Source organism: Leptidea sinapis, chromosome 24 (assembly GCF_905404315.1).
Source record: "Leptidea sinapis chromosome 24, ilLepSina1.1, whole genome shotgun sequence".
Taxonomy (NCBI): Eukaryota; Metazoa; Arthropoda; class Insecta; order Lepidoptera; family Pieridae; genus Leptidea; species Leptidea sinapis.
In genome coordinates, this window is record NC_066288.1 from 3,930,712 (window position 1) to 3,949,568 (window position 18,857).

The following is an 18,857-nucleotide window of genomic DNA, read 5'->3' on the forward strand; positions in this document are numbered from 1 at the left end:
GCAACCTTCGCTGTTTATTGTTGTCTTAATAAAGAGGTTCTCAAGTTGAGAGCCTTAAGCTACTCGTACAGTAAATGAAAGAAAGCATTGTAGATATTATATATTTTTTATCGATTCGAAAAGCAATTAATTAATTATCTAAAATAAAATAACTATCTCAATTTTCTGTTCAGTAAAAGCTTAAAATATTGAAATTTTTGGTTCACACAATTTTTACCTCTTTAGCTCTTAGCATACCTTTGAATATTTTTATTTTTAAAATGAAATAAAATGCAATTTGATAACGGACTCTTTGATTCATTTAAATGCTGCATTGTATTAATCTATTTAACGCGCAAATATCTTACATAAAGTTAAGAGAGGACCCGGTCCAAGCGTAGTTTAATAATATTTAATAAAATTATCGATAAATAAGTTACAAGCAAACCGTATGTAGACTATTTGCACTATATATTGCAAACAAACCCTCCATCTCCAGCCTTCCCCCGAAGAGTACGATAGCGACAAATGCAGCTTAGACCGATTCTACCTACAAAATTTTGACTGTTATCTCCTAGAAAATCGCACCTATCAAAAGAATTTTTGATGGAATATTTTTAGGAAGACCTAGTCTATGTCCCAAATTTATCTTTTTATAAAAACCTTTCAATATTGTTTCGTATTCATTTGGATAGGACTGTATAAAAATGGCATCTTTTACGATGTTTGAAGAGTCATATTTTCTTATGACGTTAGTTGATTGAAACAAATAAAACGTACAGACATAGCTTTAGCAAACCTAGATTTTGTGACAAAAATAACTGCTCTAGAAGCATTATCAATGGAAAAGAAGGGGAATACGTTTGTATTGAATAATGCTGAGTATTAGTAGTCAAACAGTTGTATTGGAGAATCTCAAACATTTAAATAAAATATTTTTTATAAGATAAAAAGAGTGATATTGTGAGTGCAATGTTAATAAAATGTCCCGTAACTTTGTCTGGCTAATTAAATCGTATATACATTTTCTTTTTATAAAAGAAAATACTTATAGCTAGCATCAGAAAACCACATGGGTTTGTAATATATGCTAACATAGAGTTAAATCTAGGTACGTTAACTACAAAACATTAGTTATATTGTGTATGTATATTTATTTTAAGCTACTTAAATAGTATGATTTCAGTTTTTTCTTAATATAACGAGGATTTGTACAGTTCCGTACATCAGTGGGTAATTCATTAACGAAGCGAGGAACTAGGTAAGCATAGCAAGTAACGACACACAAAGTTAGCGGATTATGTGTGTCCGTTAGGATAATAAATTCATTTATTTTCCACAAAAATTTTGTTATTATCTATAGGCGGCTTGAACACCTTTGAAGAAGTATTTTATTTATATTTATAAACTAGCCGTTCCTGCCAGCGTCGCTGGGCAAATTTTAAAAGGAAATAAATTAATGAAGGAACGTTGAAATTAAAAAAATAAGTAGCCATAAACCATCTAGGATAAATTTCGCATCGAATGGTGGTAGTTTCATGTCGATACGATCAGTGACTTAGGCGTGAGAGAGCCTCAAACAAAGACCATTTTCATTATATATATATGCGATTATCTATATTTCTATGTCTATTATCTATAAATATATATATATATATAGATAATAGACATAGAAATATAGATAATCGCAGTATGTACATAATGTGCCTCCATAAATGCAATTTCTAATATTATTATTGCCCCAATCGACTACAGTTTCCTTTTTAACCGACTTCAAAAAAGGAGGAGGTTCTCAATTCAATCGGTATGTTTTTTTTTATGTTTGTTACCTCAAAACTTTCGACTGGGTGAACCGATTTTGATAATTTTTTTTTTATTTGAAAGCTGGTGTTTCCCGTGTTTGGTCCCAATGTAATTTGGTCCAGATCTGACAGTGGAATCTATTATATTAAAATGACAACTCACTGACAACATAAATGACACTCATTACATTAAAATGATACGAGGACGAGTGGATGTTATTGATAACTTCCTACTATAATGAAATTTATTTATAGAAAATATTATTGCTAGCCACCTGACAATTTGTAATGGATGCTTCGACAGTCTTTATCGATGGAGATGCTCCATTTTGGAGTTATATGTCACATTAACCTCGAAAATGTATTAGATATTGTTTTACATATTTTATTCAGTAAACAGAGAGTAATATTATTAATTGAATTTCAAATTCAACAGTGATGAATAAATAAACTTACTGTATATAATAAGTCGTAAATAAAAGTAAAGTTATTCCAAATTTAAATATTTTTCGGTGTTTTAAATAGTTCTGTTACAAATCTGTGACTTTCTGTTGTTTAGCGTTCAACAATCTTTAGACATTGTTTATATTTAAACACGGAGTCGAACCTTGTCTAAGGTGTGTCTAACGGATAGATCATTTTCATATGGAATATTTAAATTATATTATGATGACAGATAAATGACAGATGACACAATTGCGTTTCGTTCCTTTAAAAATTGTTCTTGCACTTCAGTTTATGTTGTGCTTAACGACGTTTTAGTTAACGACAAGCTAAACACTGTTTTGTAATACAAAAAAAAGTGTGTGTGTCAGCTCCGACGCACGACTGGAGTTTACTCCTCAAGAACGATTGTCTTTGAACAGGTACTTAACAAAATCAAGACCAATAGAGTCGGTTACAAACAGACATACAGCAGAAGCTAAAAAAAGCGTAATAATTAAATGATATAATAACCCCCTTATTCATAATGGTCCGATAACTTTTAACAGCCGCTTAGGACTGTTTTTTTCTTATTCTGACTTAGGTCAATAGAAGAAGACAGAGTGAGAATTAGCAATGCTTTAAGTTAGCAGACTATTATGAATAAGGGGGCAAAGCTTCAAAATACAAGAAAAGAAAAATTATGTTTGCTACTGCATCACTGCAATCCAACTAATATAGGGACCGAGCGTCTAAACTGTCCCGCCAACTGAAAAGTGAAATGCGCGCGAGAAATGATGCACACCAAAACCGTTACTATCCCATTTGATGAGTAGGTTTTACTCTCCATTTCCATTCTCATACCGGGCGCCTTATATGAAAATCGATTCTTAAGGAGCAAAGTCCAAAAATATAAACTCTATTTAAGACGTCGTTATTGTTAGGTCACTGAAATTGTTATACTTGGGTCACTGTCTAATAAAACACGTGTCTAAGCCATCTTACCTTTGTCATTACAGAATTACATGACACGGAGAAGTAATTTTAAACTTGGAGTAACTTTACATTGTGTTTATTAACAGGACAGTAATGCATTAACAGTACTATTCAGTCTCAGACATTATATCATTCAGTCTCCTTATAATTACTTTGAAAAAAACCACTGTTTCGGTCTGAAGGGCGCCGTAGCTAGTGAAATTATTGGGCAAATGAGACTTAACATCTTGTCTCAAGGTGACGAGCGCAATTATAGTGCCGTAAAAAATTTTTGGGTTTTTCAAGAATCCTGAGCGACACTGCATAGTAATGGGTAGGGCGAAGCTTCTAATTTCAGCTGAAAGTCCTGCTCGTCTCGTCTCTAATTTTCTTAAAAAAAACTAACCAGTTGAGAAAAAAACAAGAGCAAAGCAGACATGTTGTATATAGGCCAGAAAAAGTTTTTCATGTCCATTATTCCGTTTGTTTTTGTCCTGAGAAATGCCAACGTACAAACTTTTTGTTTTAATATCAGCGATCAACGGGACATATCCCCCATCTCTTACCTATGTCGGCCCTATCAATGAGAACCGATGGTGTTTATTTTAACTGAAGGGCTGATAAGATTTGTATTTGGGCACAAAACGTGCGATAAATTATACGGAATATCATAAAAAGTTTTTAAATAATTTCTTTCATCCCTACTAATAATATTATAAATGTGAATTTAAGTTTGTTTGCTACGTTTTTAAGCCGGAGCTAGTGAAAGAAATTTTGATGAAATTTGGTACAGCGATAGACTGGAGCTTGGGAAAGGATATAGGCTACATTTTATCCCGGAAAATCCATGATTCTCGCGGGATTTGTGAAAACCACGTCGATGAGCTATAACTATACCAATAATAGGTTTAATTTGCCATAACAACCTTTTTCGAAATAAGATTAAGATAATATGTTGGGAACGGGAGCGAAAACGGGAACCAGAACTGGAATAGGACATCATCTTCAATTACAAACTTGCTTATTATTTTTAAAAACCCTTTATCTACGCGGACAAAGTTGCGGGCATCAGCTAGTAAGTAATAACTGAGCTTCTATTAGCACATAGTTTTCGGTCGCAGTAAATATATATAGACTTTAAAAAAGAGTTTATCGAAAGGCCCTGTACAGGCCACAGCAATGCATTTTTTAAGCTAGTAGAAATTTGTTTTATCTTATCTTATCTATCAGTATAAAATTCTCGTGTCGCGGTGTTTGTACTTAAACTCCTCCGAAACGGCTTGACTGATTCTCATGAAATTTTGTGTGCATATTGGGAGGTGTGAGGATCGAACGACATCTTCATCATCTCAGTATTAAAAAAAACATACAACTTCAAATTTTCGCCCTTCTACGATCTACAAGTATTTTCGTATCGCGATTTTTATATTATTCTGTTCCATCCACAAGACCGATATAGGGGTGCAAGATGGCAATCGAATACAATAATTGTAGTACGATTTATTTGTTAGGTCTGAGAATCGGTTGCATCCCTTTTTTATACCCCCAAAATTTTAATATTTTTTTATTTTTTTTAATATGTTATATGGCAATACGACGTTTGCTGGGTCAGTTAGTACTATTAGAAACTTAGAAGTTTTTAAGCATAGAGACTTTATGAATAAATTTAACATTACCGTGATAAATTTACTTAAATTTTTACTATAATATTATGATTCGTGTTTTTGTTAGTTTAAAATATTCTTATTTTGGTTTTCCCAATGCTTACATATAATTTATTTCTTTTTATCATACTTATAATATTTAAAAATGTATCTTTTACAACTGTGTCATTATTTATTAATAGTTGATTGTTGATTTTGATTTTGGTTAGTAATTAATACAGGAGAGTAGAAATAATGAGTGTAGATTTTTTTTTTTTTTATTCAAAACACCACTTATTGCAAGTCAAAATCGACCACCCATTCCAAAACGAATGCCTCAGACCTGAGAAGAATGGGCGCAACAAACTCAGCGGAAATTATTTTTTCATCAAAAAAATATGTTTACATATTATTATTGTACAATTAACCTTACTTAAACCACTAAACGTAGAAACTACCTATGAGATACCTTATTCCCATTGTCATCCCATGTCTATTTTATAATATCACTACATAATATAAAACAAAGTCCTCCTCCACGCCTGTCTGTCCGTTCGCGATAAACTCAAAAACGACTGCACCGATTTTCATGCTGTTTCACAAATGGGTAGGTTGGTTCTCGAGGAAGGTTTAAGTATATAATATATTTTATACTATATCTAATAGCCTGAGGGCGGTCGCTATATTCCCAATCTGTGGCATCATTAAGAAAGACATTACTGTTATAGTTACCTTCACCACACAAACGTTTTTTAACAATTCCTTTGAATAACGTAATACTTTTGTTTTGAACATTTTCTGGGATCTTGTTGTAAAAGCATATACATCGCTATAGCATATATTATCTTGTGTAACACCTGAATTTCAATTAGTCGAATTAAATTTATAAAGCATTACAACTCTCTCCAGAATTTTTTGTGTGAGTTTATTTTTAACATAAATTTCTAACCAGTTCAAAGTTATTTCCCATTAATCTTATTGATAATATTATTTAATAATATCACCTGTATCTTTTTGTTTTGTATCACTATTAAAAGCTTGCTTGTGCTTTGAAATGCACATTTAGCCGCACTAAGAGCATGAAATTTTGTCAAAAACTAAAGTTTGCGATGATATCTCATTTAACTGGGATAGGAAATATTTTATGAATTTTTATCATCACGAAGGGTCATCACAACCCATCGGGAAGCACCCACCAAATGTTGCATATTTCCTTGCTTTAGGCCTATAAAAGCTTCGACTCCTTCATCTATCGGTAGTCATTGTAGTCCAGATGACATTTTCACCTTTATGAGAGCCAGCGAATCGTTTAACTTGTTTTAATTCACGTCAGCCTACATTATCTTAAAAGGAGTCAGCAAGTTGTAAAAGGCATAAAAGGCATTTATTTTCTAATCTACTAGATACGACTACCGCTTCGAAAAAAAAATGGCGCTCTGAGAAGAATCAGCGCAAGAAACTCTCCCAGAATTATTTTTTTGCGCTTAAGCCTACTAGAATTAGTAACAAGCATTCACTTATTTCTAGTGTTATAATAATGAAAATCACTATTAAGAGCAAAAAGGTGTGGATTTTTGTGAACGTATATTAAATTTTTATAAATGTACTGACAATGGACAATCATAATATTTATTTCTTTAAAATTTTCTTTGAGAGACTGTCTATAACCAAGCTGATATATAGCACGTACAGCTCTCTTTTGCAGAGCAAACACTATATCAATGTCAGCAGCATGAGTCCACAGTAAAATACCGTATTACTATATATTTCATATTTACATACTTATTAATATACATGCATACTAAACAGACCACGCATTAATAGTAGCCCATACTGGCTCCACCTAAAAAGAACTTTCAGCTACTTTGATAAAAATTGGCAATGAACCCAACTACAGCTTAACAGCTGATAGTTCTTTATGTATATTTACAAACATTGAAAAGAAGACAGCCAAAATACTATTTATCGTAACCGTAATATTGTATCTGTGCATGAAAGATTTATTTAGGTGGGTCGAGCTAACTGAATTATGGTTTTATCTCTAAGAGTGTGTAAATGTTATCTACAGTTCTCTGAAAATTACTCTTGGAATGAAATACATTTTATCACTAGGGAATATCTTGTGTTTGTTTAGGTGCCTCAATTAATTTGTATTAATGAGTCGACATTGTCAATATTGTAACATGATTTTGTCTGCCGTTAGTGGCGTTAGAAGGATTTGGAATGCTCCAATTTTATCATAATCCTTTCCGTTCCGGTATGCCTCAGATTGGCGTGATTCTGTCACTCGCGCAGCGTCTGTAAATACGTATTATTTGACGTTTAATAGATTCCTCATAATTATGATGATTTGAGTGAATGTATCTGAAAGCTATTGAAACAAGCTATAAGACCATGCAAAATAAACCATCTTATAAATAAAATAAGTGTCAGATTTGTTTGTGGTCAATCTTCTCGTCAAGTAAAGTCTCCAACGTGGTCTAAGTTAAGTTTGATGATTTCGTTATAACATTAACGAAAACACACATTACATATATAGAATATTGCTAGAAAATACGTAATCAATTATTTTTTATATTAGACCGGCTATAACTGTGGTTCAACTGAAATCTAAAATATCAAAACCATGTGTGTATGTAGATTTCAACAATAACGAGGTCAAGAGATTGTGGTGGTGATTATGGTCAATGAAATACTGGTAGTCAATAATAGATCAGGTACGAAGATGGAAGAATAGAACTGTAATACGATTCCTGTCCTTTAACGATCTAGATCTAAATCTAAGAGATAAAAAAGATAAAAAAGAGATAAAAAGCGGCCAAGGATGCCGGCTAGATTATGGGTACCACAACGGCGCCTATTTCTGCCGTGAAGCAGTAATGTGTAAGCATTACTGTGATCGGTCTGAAGGGTGCCGTAGCTAGTGAAATTACTGGGCAAATGAGACTAATTAACATCTTATGTCTCAAGGTGACAAGCGCAGTTGTAATCCTGAGCGGCACTGCATTGTAATGGGCAGTGCGTATCAATTACCATCAGCTGAAAGAATACACAAGTTCTTGCAGTTTGTTGTAACTTCATATTTGAGTTGATTGAATGAAAGGTAAATTGCGGTTTACGATTAATATACATAACATATGAAAAAAAACACTACTTACTAGATCTCGTTCATACCAATTTTCGGTCGTGTTTGGATGGAAATGTACATCATATATTTTTTTTTAGTTTTGGCACTCTCGTATTTTAGAAGTTACAGGTGGGGACACACATTTTACCACTTTGAAAGTGTCACTAGCGCAAACTATTCAGTTTAGAAAAAAATATATTAGAAACCTCGATATGATTTTTGAATACCTACCCATAAAAATATTTTTGAGTTTCAGTTCTAAGTATTAACTTATAACTTATTAACAGTAGTAAGAATATAACCACCAAAATTTATTGTTTTTTTTTCTATTATTGTGTGACAGTCTTAATGCGGTTCACAAAATACATCTACTATCCAAGTATCAACAGTATTGGATCTATAAGGGTTACATTTTTTGGAACTAAAACATTGTACTAGCACGAGAGTTTCAAATGGATGCGGTTTAAAGTTTTCCAAGCGGAACTTTTTACTGAAATACATGTCGCATTTTTTGTTTTGTTACGGAAAAGGATTATTCTTTACTACATTATTATGTATGACTCTTTTTAAATAAATAATATAAATAAACAGTGGGAAGCTTGTTTAGGCACGGATTAAGGCGGTTTTTTTTTATCGAGGGGACGAAAATACATGTAATGTGTTCGCGGATGTTCATATACGTGGGACCCCTACCGACAAAAAACCTCCCCTGTGCAGTAGCTCAAATTTCAGCTAAGCCGGGTGGAGGCTAAATTTGTAGCTCAAAGGCGCGGGAGGTCTCGGAAAGAGACTTCAACCTCGGACTGACTGCGCGATAGTCTGTAAGGGGCTATGTATCAGAGGGGCGCTTTTTTCTGCCTTTCTGCATCATTGTCTTTAAATATAAATACCTTGTTAATACAGGCAGTACTTTTTTTTAAAACCTGAAACCACTCGGGAGTCAGTTTTGTGCCACATGGAACTGAAATCGTGGAAATCAGACAACTATGTGCTAACGAACACGAAACACTAGAAAACGTCAGTATTTTGATGTGTTCTTCTTCAATTGATAATATTAATACAACTCCTCCGTGTATTATTTAAAAACGTAAGTGGTAAAGATTGATATAATATAAATGACTTCTTAATAATATCACGGAGTGGGAATGGAGCGACCGCCCTCAGGCTATTAAATAATAAATTTTGTTGTGCGATATTACATTGTAACTATATTTTTTTTTTCCAATGTTTTGTAGACCATAGAAGAACGTTTCTTTTGATCGCATTGTGGTTTAAATATGTTGTCGAGGTTATGTAGCAATCCAGTCAACAGCTCCTCGAAACGTTCATTTAGCATTAAATTGTATATTTCTTGATACAAGTATTGTATTTCATATTTGAATTTAGTAAGTACTATCGTTATCATTTCATTTATTGTATTTCATATGAAGTGTCAATAATAAGACTCTATCATGTCTAGACACAAGGCATTATCTGTTTCGAATATATTTCATGCAAACTTTATGATAATTCAGTTCATTTATTACATAAATGTCTCAATGTGTTTTAAAAGAGTGCGTTAGCAGTTATCACTTAAAATTAGGTGACCTGTCATCATCATCATCAGCTGGAAGAGGTTCACTGCTGGACAAATGCCTCCCCCAAAGATTTCCACGACGGTTGGTCCTGCACTGCCTCCATCCAACGTATTCCGGCGATCTTGACCAGATCGTCGGTCCTACCAACACTGCGTCTTCCAGTACGTGGTCGCTATTCGAGGACTTTACTGTACCAACGGCCATCTGTCCGTCAAACTATGTGCCCTGCCCACTGCCACTTCAGTTTCTCAATCATTTGGGCTATGTCGGTGACTGTGGTTCTCTTACGGATCTCCTAATTTCTGACTTGACCCGTACGTAGTTTTGTTTTCCTTTTTTATCATAAAAACATCGACGATCATGACCCTATAGAAACAAAACGAATGTTTTTATCGATGCTGTTGGCAATTGCGAAATAGCTGTTCGTCTCTTCTTTGACAGTGTTGCGATTATAAGTTAAATTAAATTATAAGTTCCTTTATTATACGCTGTAATAGTTTATACCCCTGTATACACCCTTGTCCCAAAGTTATGGGACATGAAGGGAAAGTACCTTAAATATCGAAGATAGGCTATTTTACTGAAAGAAGACTTTATGGTATTTTTAAAAGTTAGTAATTCTGCATTCAAAGATTTTCTAAAAATTACTTGCCTCGTCTGGGAATCGAACCGACTTAAATCAAAAAAAAACACCCCTGCTCTAATGATGCCAATCAAAAGAATGGCCTAAAACTAATAACTCTTCTTAAGTAACATAGTATTAGTTGTATTAAGTAGATTAATAGTAGTATTAAGTAGAATAGCCTATCTTCGATATTTAAGGTACATTCCCTTTATGTCCCATAACTTTGGGACATCCTGTATAGTACTTGGAGAGATGAGTGTGTGCATATATGTATAAAGGTAATACATACACTTCAGTGTTGCTATGGCAACATCTCTCACCCTGCTATCGACGAAACCCGCTGAGTTTCGTGCGCCCTTTCTTCTCGGATCTGAGGCATACTTTCTTGAATGGATGGTAGTTTTTGACTTTAAATAAGTGATATCATTGAATTTGAATTTACTAATCAGTTAAATAAGGGCCGGGTTTGTTATTAGTACAATTTCTCTGTTATTTTAGCACATAACGATTTAACTGTACATCGAATATTGTTATGTCGAAAAATATTTCCGAGTAATATTAATCCAAGAAAAACTAAAGCAATCAGTTCGTTAGATGCAATGGGGCGAACATAATAAGATATCATAACGCTAATGAGGTTCTCTCAGTCTGTGCGTCTCCTCAACAACGTTAATCATTCCTCTCAACATTTCTTTCAAGAATATTAAAAACTATTCTTGCGAAAGAAAAGTTGATCCTCGCAAACAACAAATTTGACTGTAGGAGACGGAGTGTTAAATCTATCATTAATATTTGTGAGGAAATTATTTTCGCTCTTTTGATCTTTATGTTAAATATTGACTGAGACGTCGCATAACTTTAGAGAAAATAGCAATTACAGGTAGTTCTCCCTATAACGCGGTCGAGTGGCCGCGTTATAGGCGAATTCGTATTTCGTAACAAGTATTTCCAATTGTTTGCCTAGTTTTACTATTTTATTAAAGTTTTTAATACATAGATTTAATAAAATAATTTAATTTTATAATAACACAACTGACACACGTGCAAAGTTACGCGAAGCTAATTATGAACTGTACAAATCATTATAAATTTCACAGTACAGAAGTATTTATGTGGGAATCGCGCACATAACAGATATCTCTTTAAACAGTTTTGTGTAATCGCGTAATATAAAAATGCAATATTTTGCTAGCGCGTTATAGGGAATGTTTCTATTATTTTTGCTTCAATGAAGAATTCTCTCTGTACGAAACTTTAAGATATAAATGCATAAATAATCAAACTAACTGGTGTTAATTGATCACTGCAGTCCACATTCTCTTGCAACACCAGACGAATCACAGGAGCGTTGCCGGTCCTTTAAGGAAGGTGTACGCACTATTTTTGAAGGTACCCATGTCTTATCGTCCCGGAAACACCGCATAAGGAATCTCATTCGACAGTTTTGTGCTAGGTTGAAAAAAGTTCATTGAAAGCCGCACTGTGGAGGAACGCCACACATCCAGATGGTGGGAATTCGGCTGCAGGAATCAGGTGAAATAGTCCTTGATAATAAGAACATAATGCAGTAGAAAACACACATTGAAGCGACATCTCTATGAAAAGCCAGGTGACCGAGCCGTTCACAGAGCACTGGGTCCTCAACAATTCGGGTAGCTCTGCGTGTAAGCTTTTCCGTGTTAGTTTGATTCGAGTTAGCTGCTAGAATCGTATTTCATCATTATTAGTCAATAATTACAATAAATAAATTTAGTGGCTGATTTTCATTGCGGTTCTTTGTTCAAGTTGATCAATATTAAAGGGATTAATCGTAAAACCCACGGTTTGTTACTTAACCGTATTTTAACACAGTATATTTCTACTGCGTTAGTTTCACGCGGGGAAAAAATAGTTTTCAATGATCCCTTGAAATAAAAATGAAAACCCTTTTTAATATAGTAGCATAAATAATATGAGTAGTATATACAGGATGGTTTTTTGAGAAGGGCAGTGATGGCCGAGTCGGAAACTACGAGACTTAGAGAGAAGTCGTGGAAGGAGTCATGCCCTCAATTTATAAGAAACTTATAACTTCATATTTAGTTTTTTTAAATTTTTTGAAATTGACTTGAGATGTCGCTCTTGTAAATCTCAACAATTTGTTATATTTTTAAAGAGATAATGTTTATTTTAGAATATATTAAATAATATTTAATGCAAATTAATAGATATTTATGAGTTTACTTCGAATTACGCGCGAAAACGCTCGTAAGTGTCATGGCGGACGTATATGACGTTTACATCTCAAAAATCGATGATAGCTTTAACGCCCTTATAGATTGTATTGACAGTGTTGTCAGCGATATAGTTTTCATTTTGCTTATTCTTGGTTTATTCTCAGGTATAACTTTATACCAAGTTTATTGGTAAATGTTCACGTAAGTGAGACGTGACGTCATTGACATTTCATTTAACATGGCTGACTGACGTGTTTTTTTATTTTATTGATACATTATATTTGCCTCATTGTTTAAATCAAAACTGGGTCCTTTTTTTAAATCTCTTCAACACATAATATTTTTTCTTAAAACCATTTATTCTTTGATTCTTTAAAATAATGTGATGTCTAATGGACATGTATTTGCTCCTTTTTAATAATATCATTTTAATATCACCGGGTGGGGTCATAAAATTATTGAGTCCGTGAACCCCAGCCATTAAATGCTTGCAAAGAATTCCGAATTCCTCCACATATGAAATTGCAAATCGAATCTCTTCCGTGAAGTAAATTTGTCAGTTATTCTGAACACGAAAACTTGTATTGGAACTCTTTGCTTTCATTGGAATTTATATGATACTGAATTAGACTTTCAAATTTTTCTTTGGATACAATCTAAATTAAGGATTTCTTTATAATAATCTTTACAGAATATAATAAAATCGAAACAGTAAAAACTCTACACTTAATATCTTTTTTAAATAATGTCTTTGTCTGTTTGTATGTCCGGGCAAAACGCTAAACTACTGAAGTGATTTAATTTAATTTTGCATGAATATAATAATTAATAGGTCGGGACATAGGCCGCATATTATCACGTAGATTTTTACTGCATATAGCATCTTTGCAGACGATATTGCAGGCAGCAGCTAGTAACAACTAAAAATACTTTAATATACACTGAAGATGTAAAAAAATCTAGCTTTTCTATATAACTAATGAATGGCATACTTAAAACTCTATTACTAGACAAAAGCTCATTAAAATATATATTTTACTAGCTGACCCGACCGACGTTGTTCTGTGCATAATAAAAAAATACTGTTTTTTTATGTATTTGTCAATAATTATTTTGTAAAATATGCTTCCTGACGTTGACGTTCTATATTATGTATAAAACATCATTGCTCCCTGTTGCTAACTATAATGAAATTGTTTCACAGCAGAACTGTCAAACCGTGCGTCAATAAATTCTCTCACAGAAAATATGTCCATACAAAACAAATATTGGAATTAAAAATAATTATGGGTCTCAAATCGAAATAAAAACTATCCTATCTCTCAAGTTGGACTAAACTGCACTCGATGAAGTAGTCCCCATTAAAATCCGTTCATTAGTTTAGGAGTCCATTGAGGACAAACATTGTGACACGAGATTTATATATATTAAGATAAATGATTTGAGTTTTCTTTAGTGTTAATTCCCCCAATATTTGTCTTTCAACAATTCGATACGTGTTTCGCCTCTACCCATGGCATCCCCAGGACGTGTTGTCTCGCCAAAATCTGGCACGAGACTGGCACGGCCAGTAAAATCATTTATATAATTATGGATTTCCGCAAAGTAACGCCTACTGCAATAAATTTTAATTAAAAATATATATTTGCCAATTAGATATTATTTACGAAAAATCAATTATAAATATGAGAAGAGACTGTTAATTACCTAATACCAGATTACATTAACGAACTGCTCAAAGAGCTGTAAGAAATGTACATAAATAACACGAAAATCAAAATACACTGGATCACTTGGCGTTGCGTACAGACGTCGCTTCATTGTGTGTCTTCTACCACATTTATCACGGGGAGTGTTCCGAAGAGCGGTTTAACCTAATTCCTCCCGCCGAATTCCACCTTCGCACGACACGCCACAAGCTAGGATATCATTACCACCATCTGGATGTGTGGCGGTCCTCCACAGTGCGGTTGCAAGGAGCTTTCTTCCTCGTACTACGAAGCTGTGGAATGAGCTTCCTTGTGCCGTGTTTACGGGACGAGAGATACGACATGAGTCAAAAAAAGCGCGTACACCTTCCTTAAAGGCCGGCAACGCTCTTGTGATTCCTCTGATGTTGCAAGAAAATGTGGGCGACAGTGATTAGTTAACACCAGGTGACCCGTACGCTCGTTAGTTCTCCTATTCCATATAAAAAATACGCTTTAAAAAGTACTTTCTGAAATAAGTGTTATATTTGTTCTGTATTGCCAATAAACTAAAAAAAGTGTCTAACCTCAACAAGAGAATAGGCGCCAATGTAGAATCACCTCAGCGTTCTACTGTCCGTCTGTCAAAACACTTATTCTAAGCAACGAATGGATATTTCTAAGTTGGAATTTACATTAAATACTATTAATATTTACTACGGGACCTGAAAAAAAAATAATAAAATAAACGGACGGACGCTCAAGCTAGATCATACTCCCAACGGCCGACAACGGAACAATAATTATAGATTTTGTCAAAATAACGTTTAAATAAACTATAATAAATCTTATATCATTAAACGAGCAATGTATAAATATATATATATGTATAACCTAAATCTCGGAAATTTTGTATCCAGGGGATATCTAGCTAGGTTTCCATTTAAAAAAAATCTAGTTTTATCCATGTTTTAATGAGAAACAGCTACAATAACATTAGAATACAAGGGTAAATTTCGCCACTATATACAAGACTATAATAGCTCAGATTGGACATTGGGTGATCCAGAAAGCAGTGCTTACCAGAGGAAGGCTCCTTTGCACAGGAAGCCTGCTAGATTATGGGTACCACAACGGCGCCTATTTCTGCCGTGAAGCAGTAATGTGTGAGCATTACTGTGTTTCGGTCTGAAGGGCGCCGTAGCTAGTGAAATTACTAGGCAAATGAGGCTTAACATCTTATGTCTCAAGGTGACGAGCGCAATTGTAGTGCCGCTCAGAATTTTTGGGTTTTTTGAGAATCCTGAGCGGCACTGCATTGTAATGGGTATGGCGTATTAATTACCATCAGCTGAACGTCCTGCTCGTCTCGTCTCTTATTATCATAAAAAAAAAAGCATACGACCCCGATTCGAATCCAGATTTTCAGACATTCTTAAAAATCTGATCAAAGCGTCCGGATTAAACTATATGACATAATATATAAATTTTAAATATCACTTCAGACAGAAGAGCTAGTAATAATAGTAGTCAAACTACTCAATAGCTCGCTTTGAATTAGTAACATCGATTGCAAGGAATGGTAATTGATGTATAATAAAAAAAAAACATTGTAATAATCACGTTTATTAAACCTCAATTTTATTATAACAATGACGTCCCGAACATTAAGGACTCCAATTGACATCAAAACAGATATAGGGCTGGTCAAATAGAGAAAGTTTGCTATAACTCAATGTACAATAGATGTGTAGAAGCCTTCTATAGAATGAACCCATGCAATCAAATCGACTTCGAAGCGTCGTATATTGACTTTCCTCCGAGTTTCTATTTCACATAAACTTTATTAAAATCCAGCCAGTCTATATGAATGCTATGCACTAAAACATTATTTAACAAACAATAACTCTATTTCATCAAAAAACAACGATATTTTCCAACAACTAATTTATATACAAAAATTTATGGATACAATGATCCCGTGCCTTTAATATTTTCGCTCACTGTCACTGCAAATAATTTCGAATTTATCGATTATAAATTGATAAAAATATAATCTATATTAAATTTCCAGAGACCAATAAATGCATCGAAGTAAAAAGTAGTTACCGAAATACCGAAATAATCCCACTCGTGTAGGGCTAATTTTTAAAATGAACTGTTACAAATAAACGATATAAACGGAACGTCTAAAGAGATAAAGGATATCTACAGATAGCCCAATGATGATTTGAATCTTTTCCTATTACCGTGCGCAAAGTTCGATTTTGCGCATGCATTTGCATTTGCAAAGTACTACTTTCCCACACGTTGACAAGAGTAGTGCGGGAAAGTAGCTGAGTGTGCGGGAATGTGTTGGGCGTGCAGGAATGTTTGAAAATAATTATAGTGGTCGAACTTTGCGTAACTTAATATTAAAAATAGTAAACGATACTCGTGCGCATGTATTTCATCCTGCACTCGCTACGCTCGTGCGGGAACGACCTACTTTGCGCACTTGTATCGTAATGTACCATTTCGTTATTGCGACGCGGATTGGAGGTCGATCCACAGATAGGCAAATATTTGCGATCAATTCACAAAAACTTGTGTATTTAATCCCAGAAGTAAAGGAAGTCACTTAAAAATAACAAATTATATATCCCACTTCTATTAATATTTATTAATATTATGTACAGTTATAGTTATGTATATTTTTTTCCATTTTATGCTATCACACATTCAATAGTAATAGAATTATTTGCATTACAATAATATATCATGTAATATTATTAAAATAAAAATTAATGACTAGTTACAATTTATTCCGGACAGATTCGTTTATTAAACATTCTTTTTAACAAATTTAATTAATAACAATAATATATTTAATTTCTTCTAATTCTATGATTATATTTATATGTACATCATTTTCTATTGGGTATTTTAATAACCAATATTTAATTAACATTCAAAAATAAGGACTGAAACTTAATGGTTGTATTATTTTAAATTCAATAGTTTTTCAATTGTATCTAATTGATATTAAAATTTACAATGGGACTTCTATAGCAGCGTAATCCATAAATTAAACTATTATTTATACAATAATATATTTAAAATTGTATTGTATAAAAAATATAGTAAGTAAAAATTTCTCTTTAATTTCCAGTAATTTCTGCAAAACAAGTTATTTTGTATCGTGAATGAGAATTACCTAGTTAATTACTTTGTTATCCAATTAAATTCAGTCATTTTTTGAAAAATTTATCATATTGTTAACTTAAGTGCCAATTAAACAAACATATACCTCATCCACCGAATAGTAAAGATTAAAGTGAACGTCAGTTATTTTTTTTTATTTAATAACGAAACACTGAATAATTTTCCTAATACTTATTTAGCAGTGCCAGCAATAGTCCCACTTGTCACCACGAGGCTTGTCAGGATTCAGTTATAAATGTCAATAACTGGGCATGGTAATCGATATTTTAAATGCACCCGTGATAAAATAATAATTATATTAAAACAATTTTTCGTCATACAAATTGTACTAAAAACTTCTGATGAAGTAATAGTTATTTATACAACTGTTGTGTTATCAGGGGTATTAAAACACGAATGTGGGCGATGATGGTTTCACATGAGTGTTTTAATACCTAATTATCAACAGTTGCATGCAAGACTTTATCTACACCCATAATATGAATCATCTATAAAAGATTCTGAAACAGTTAGGTAGCATTAAAAAAGACTCAAAGGAGTGTTATTATGAAAACGGGAAATTAGGACATTGGGTGTTTTAATATTGGCAATAAGCTAACTGTTTTAGAAACTGTAAAAGAGGATTTAAAGCATAGGTGTAGATAAAGTAACTTTACCGGCGTTTAGGTAGTTATATAATAAATTAATATCTGTCATCACTGTATAAATGCAGCCTATTTGCGGGGTAGATACAATTATTTTGATTGGTAACACTACAAATTCTATATTTACAATAACTCTATCACAGCATTTCTAATTACTAGTCATTGGTTTACACTCATAGTTCTAGCTAGCATTGCGTTTAGATCTGCTCCGGACAGTCTAAACGGATGTGTCTCAAATAATTCCGCCAATATTACAGTTGACTTGATACATATACGTTGCGAGCTCTTCCCCACTCAAATCATGGTCGTATTCGTGTAAACTTGAATTTGATATACTGCGCGGTGACGTCATTGAATCCGAGCACTCGTTTAGGGCACCCTTCTGCCACACCCAGTGGCCATTTGGTGACTCGTTCACGATTGAGAGATTTCTTCGGTAGGACTGAAACAATATAAACCTGATTAGGGCGGTTCGTTGAGGAAGTGTTATCGTTTTCAGTTCATATCTTTCTTTGTCCTAATTTAGATAAGAAAAAAGGTTTTATTAAAAGATCTTTTACTAAAGTTTTGTTAAAAGTTTTTGTTGAAATGACTCAAGCTTAGATTAAGGATTGGTCTCCGCTGCGCTCCAATCAGATACTGCAGGCGTAGACAAAAAGTGGGGCAACTTTTACTACGCCCAAATGGGCGTACTCGAACCAGTCTCGAACAATGTGGCGTCGACGTGCCACATGTTAAAATTTGCTAATAATTGAAATAATACTACAAGAAATAAGAAAGACACTGCGATCATATATTATCATCAGTAAGTATTTTGTATTATATTATTTTCAATGTAAAATAACACGAAGCGTATGTTACCAAATTTGGAAGATGCCATTGAGTGTCAAGATGCACGCACACAAGCATCTAATAGTTGCCGTAATAAAGTAGCTATTGTTCGTAGGTAGTGCC

At 33.5% G+C, this 18,857-nt stretch overlaps 1 protein-coding gene and 1 long non-coding RNA gene across 3 annotated transcripts in view; both read right to left on the reverse strand.

Annotated features, from left to right (window-relative positions):
• Positions 1–15,665: 15,665 nt before the first annotated feature.
• The window catches only part of LOC126971729 (uncharacterized), a 121,002-nt gene continuing 117,810 nt past the window's right edge, over positions 15,666–18,857 (reverse strand). Inside the window, exon 2 of the long non-coding RNA XR_007730982.1 lies at positions 15,666–17,693. This is a non-coding gene — a long non-coding RNA (uncharacterized LOC126971729). The remainder of the gene's footprint in view (positions 17,694–18,857) is intronic.
• Positions 15,666–18,857, reverse strand: part of LOC126971616 (pyrokinin-1 receptor-like) — a 107,793-nt gene continuing 104,601 nt past the window's right edge. The window contains exon 6 of one of the 2 annotated variants that reach the window (XM_050817973.1): positions 15,666–18,345. In XM_050817973.1, the coding sequence (XP_050673930.1) occupies positions 18,136–18,345 (210 nt within the window). In that variant the 3' untranslated portion in view covers positions 15,666–18,135. The remainder of the gene's footprint in view (positions 18,346–18,857) is intronic. The other variant, XM_050817974.1, reaches the window with a different exon arrangement.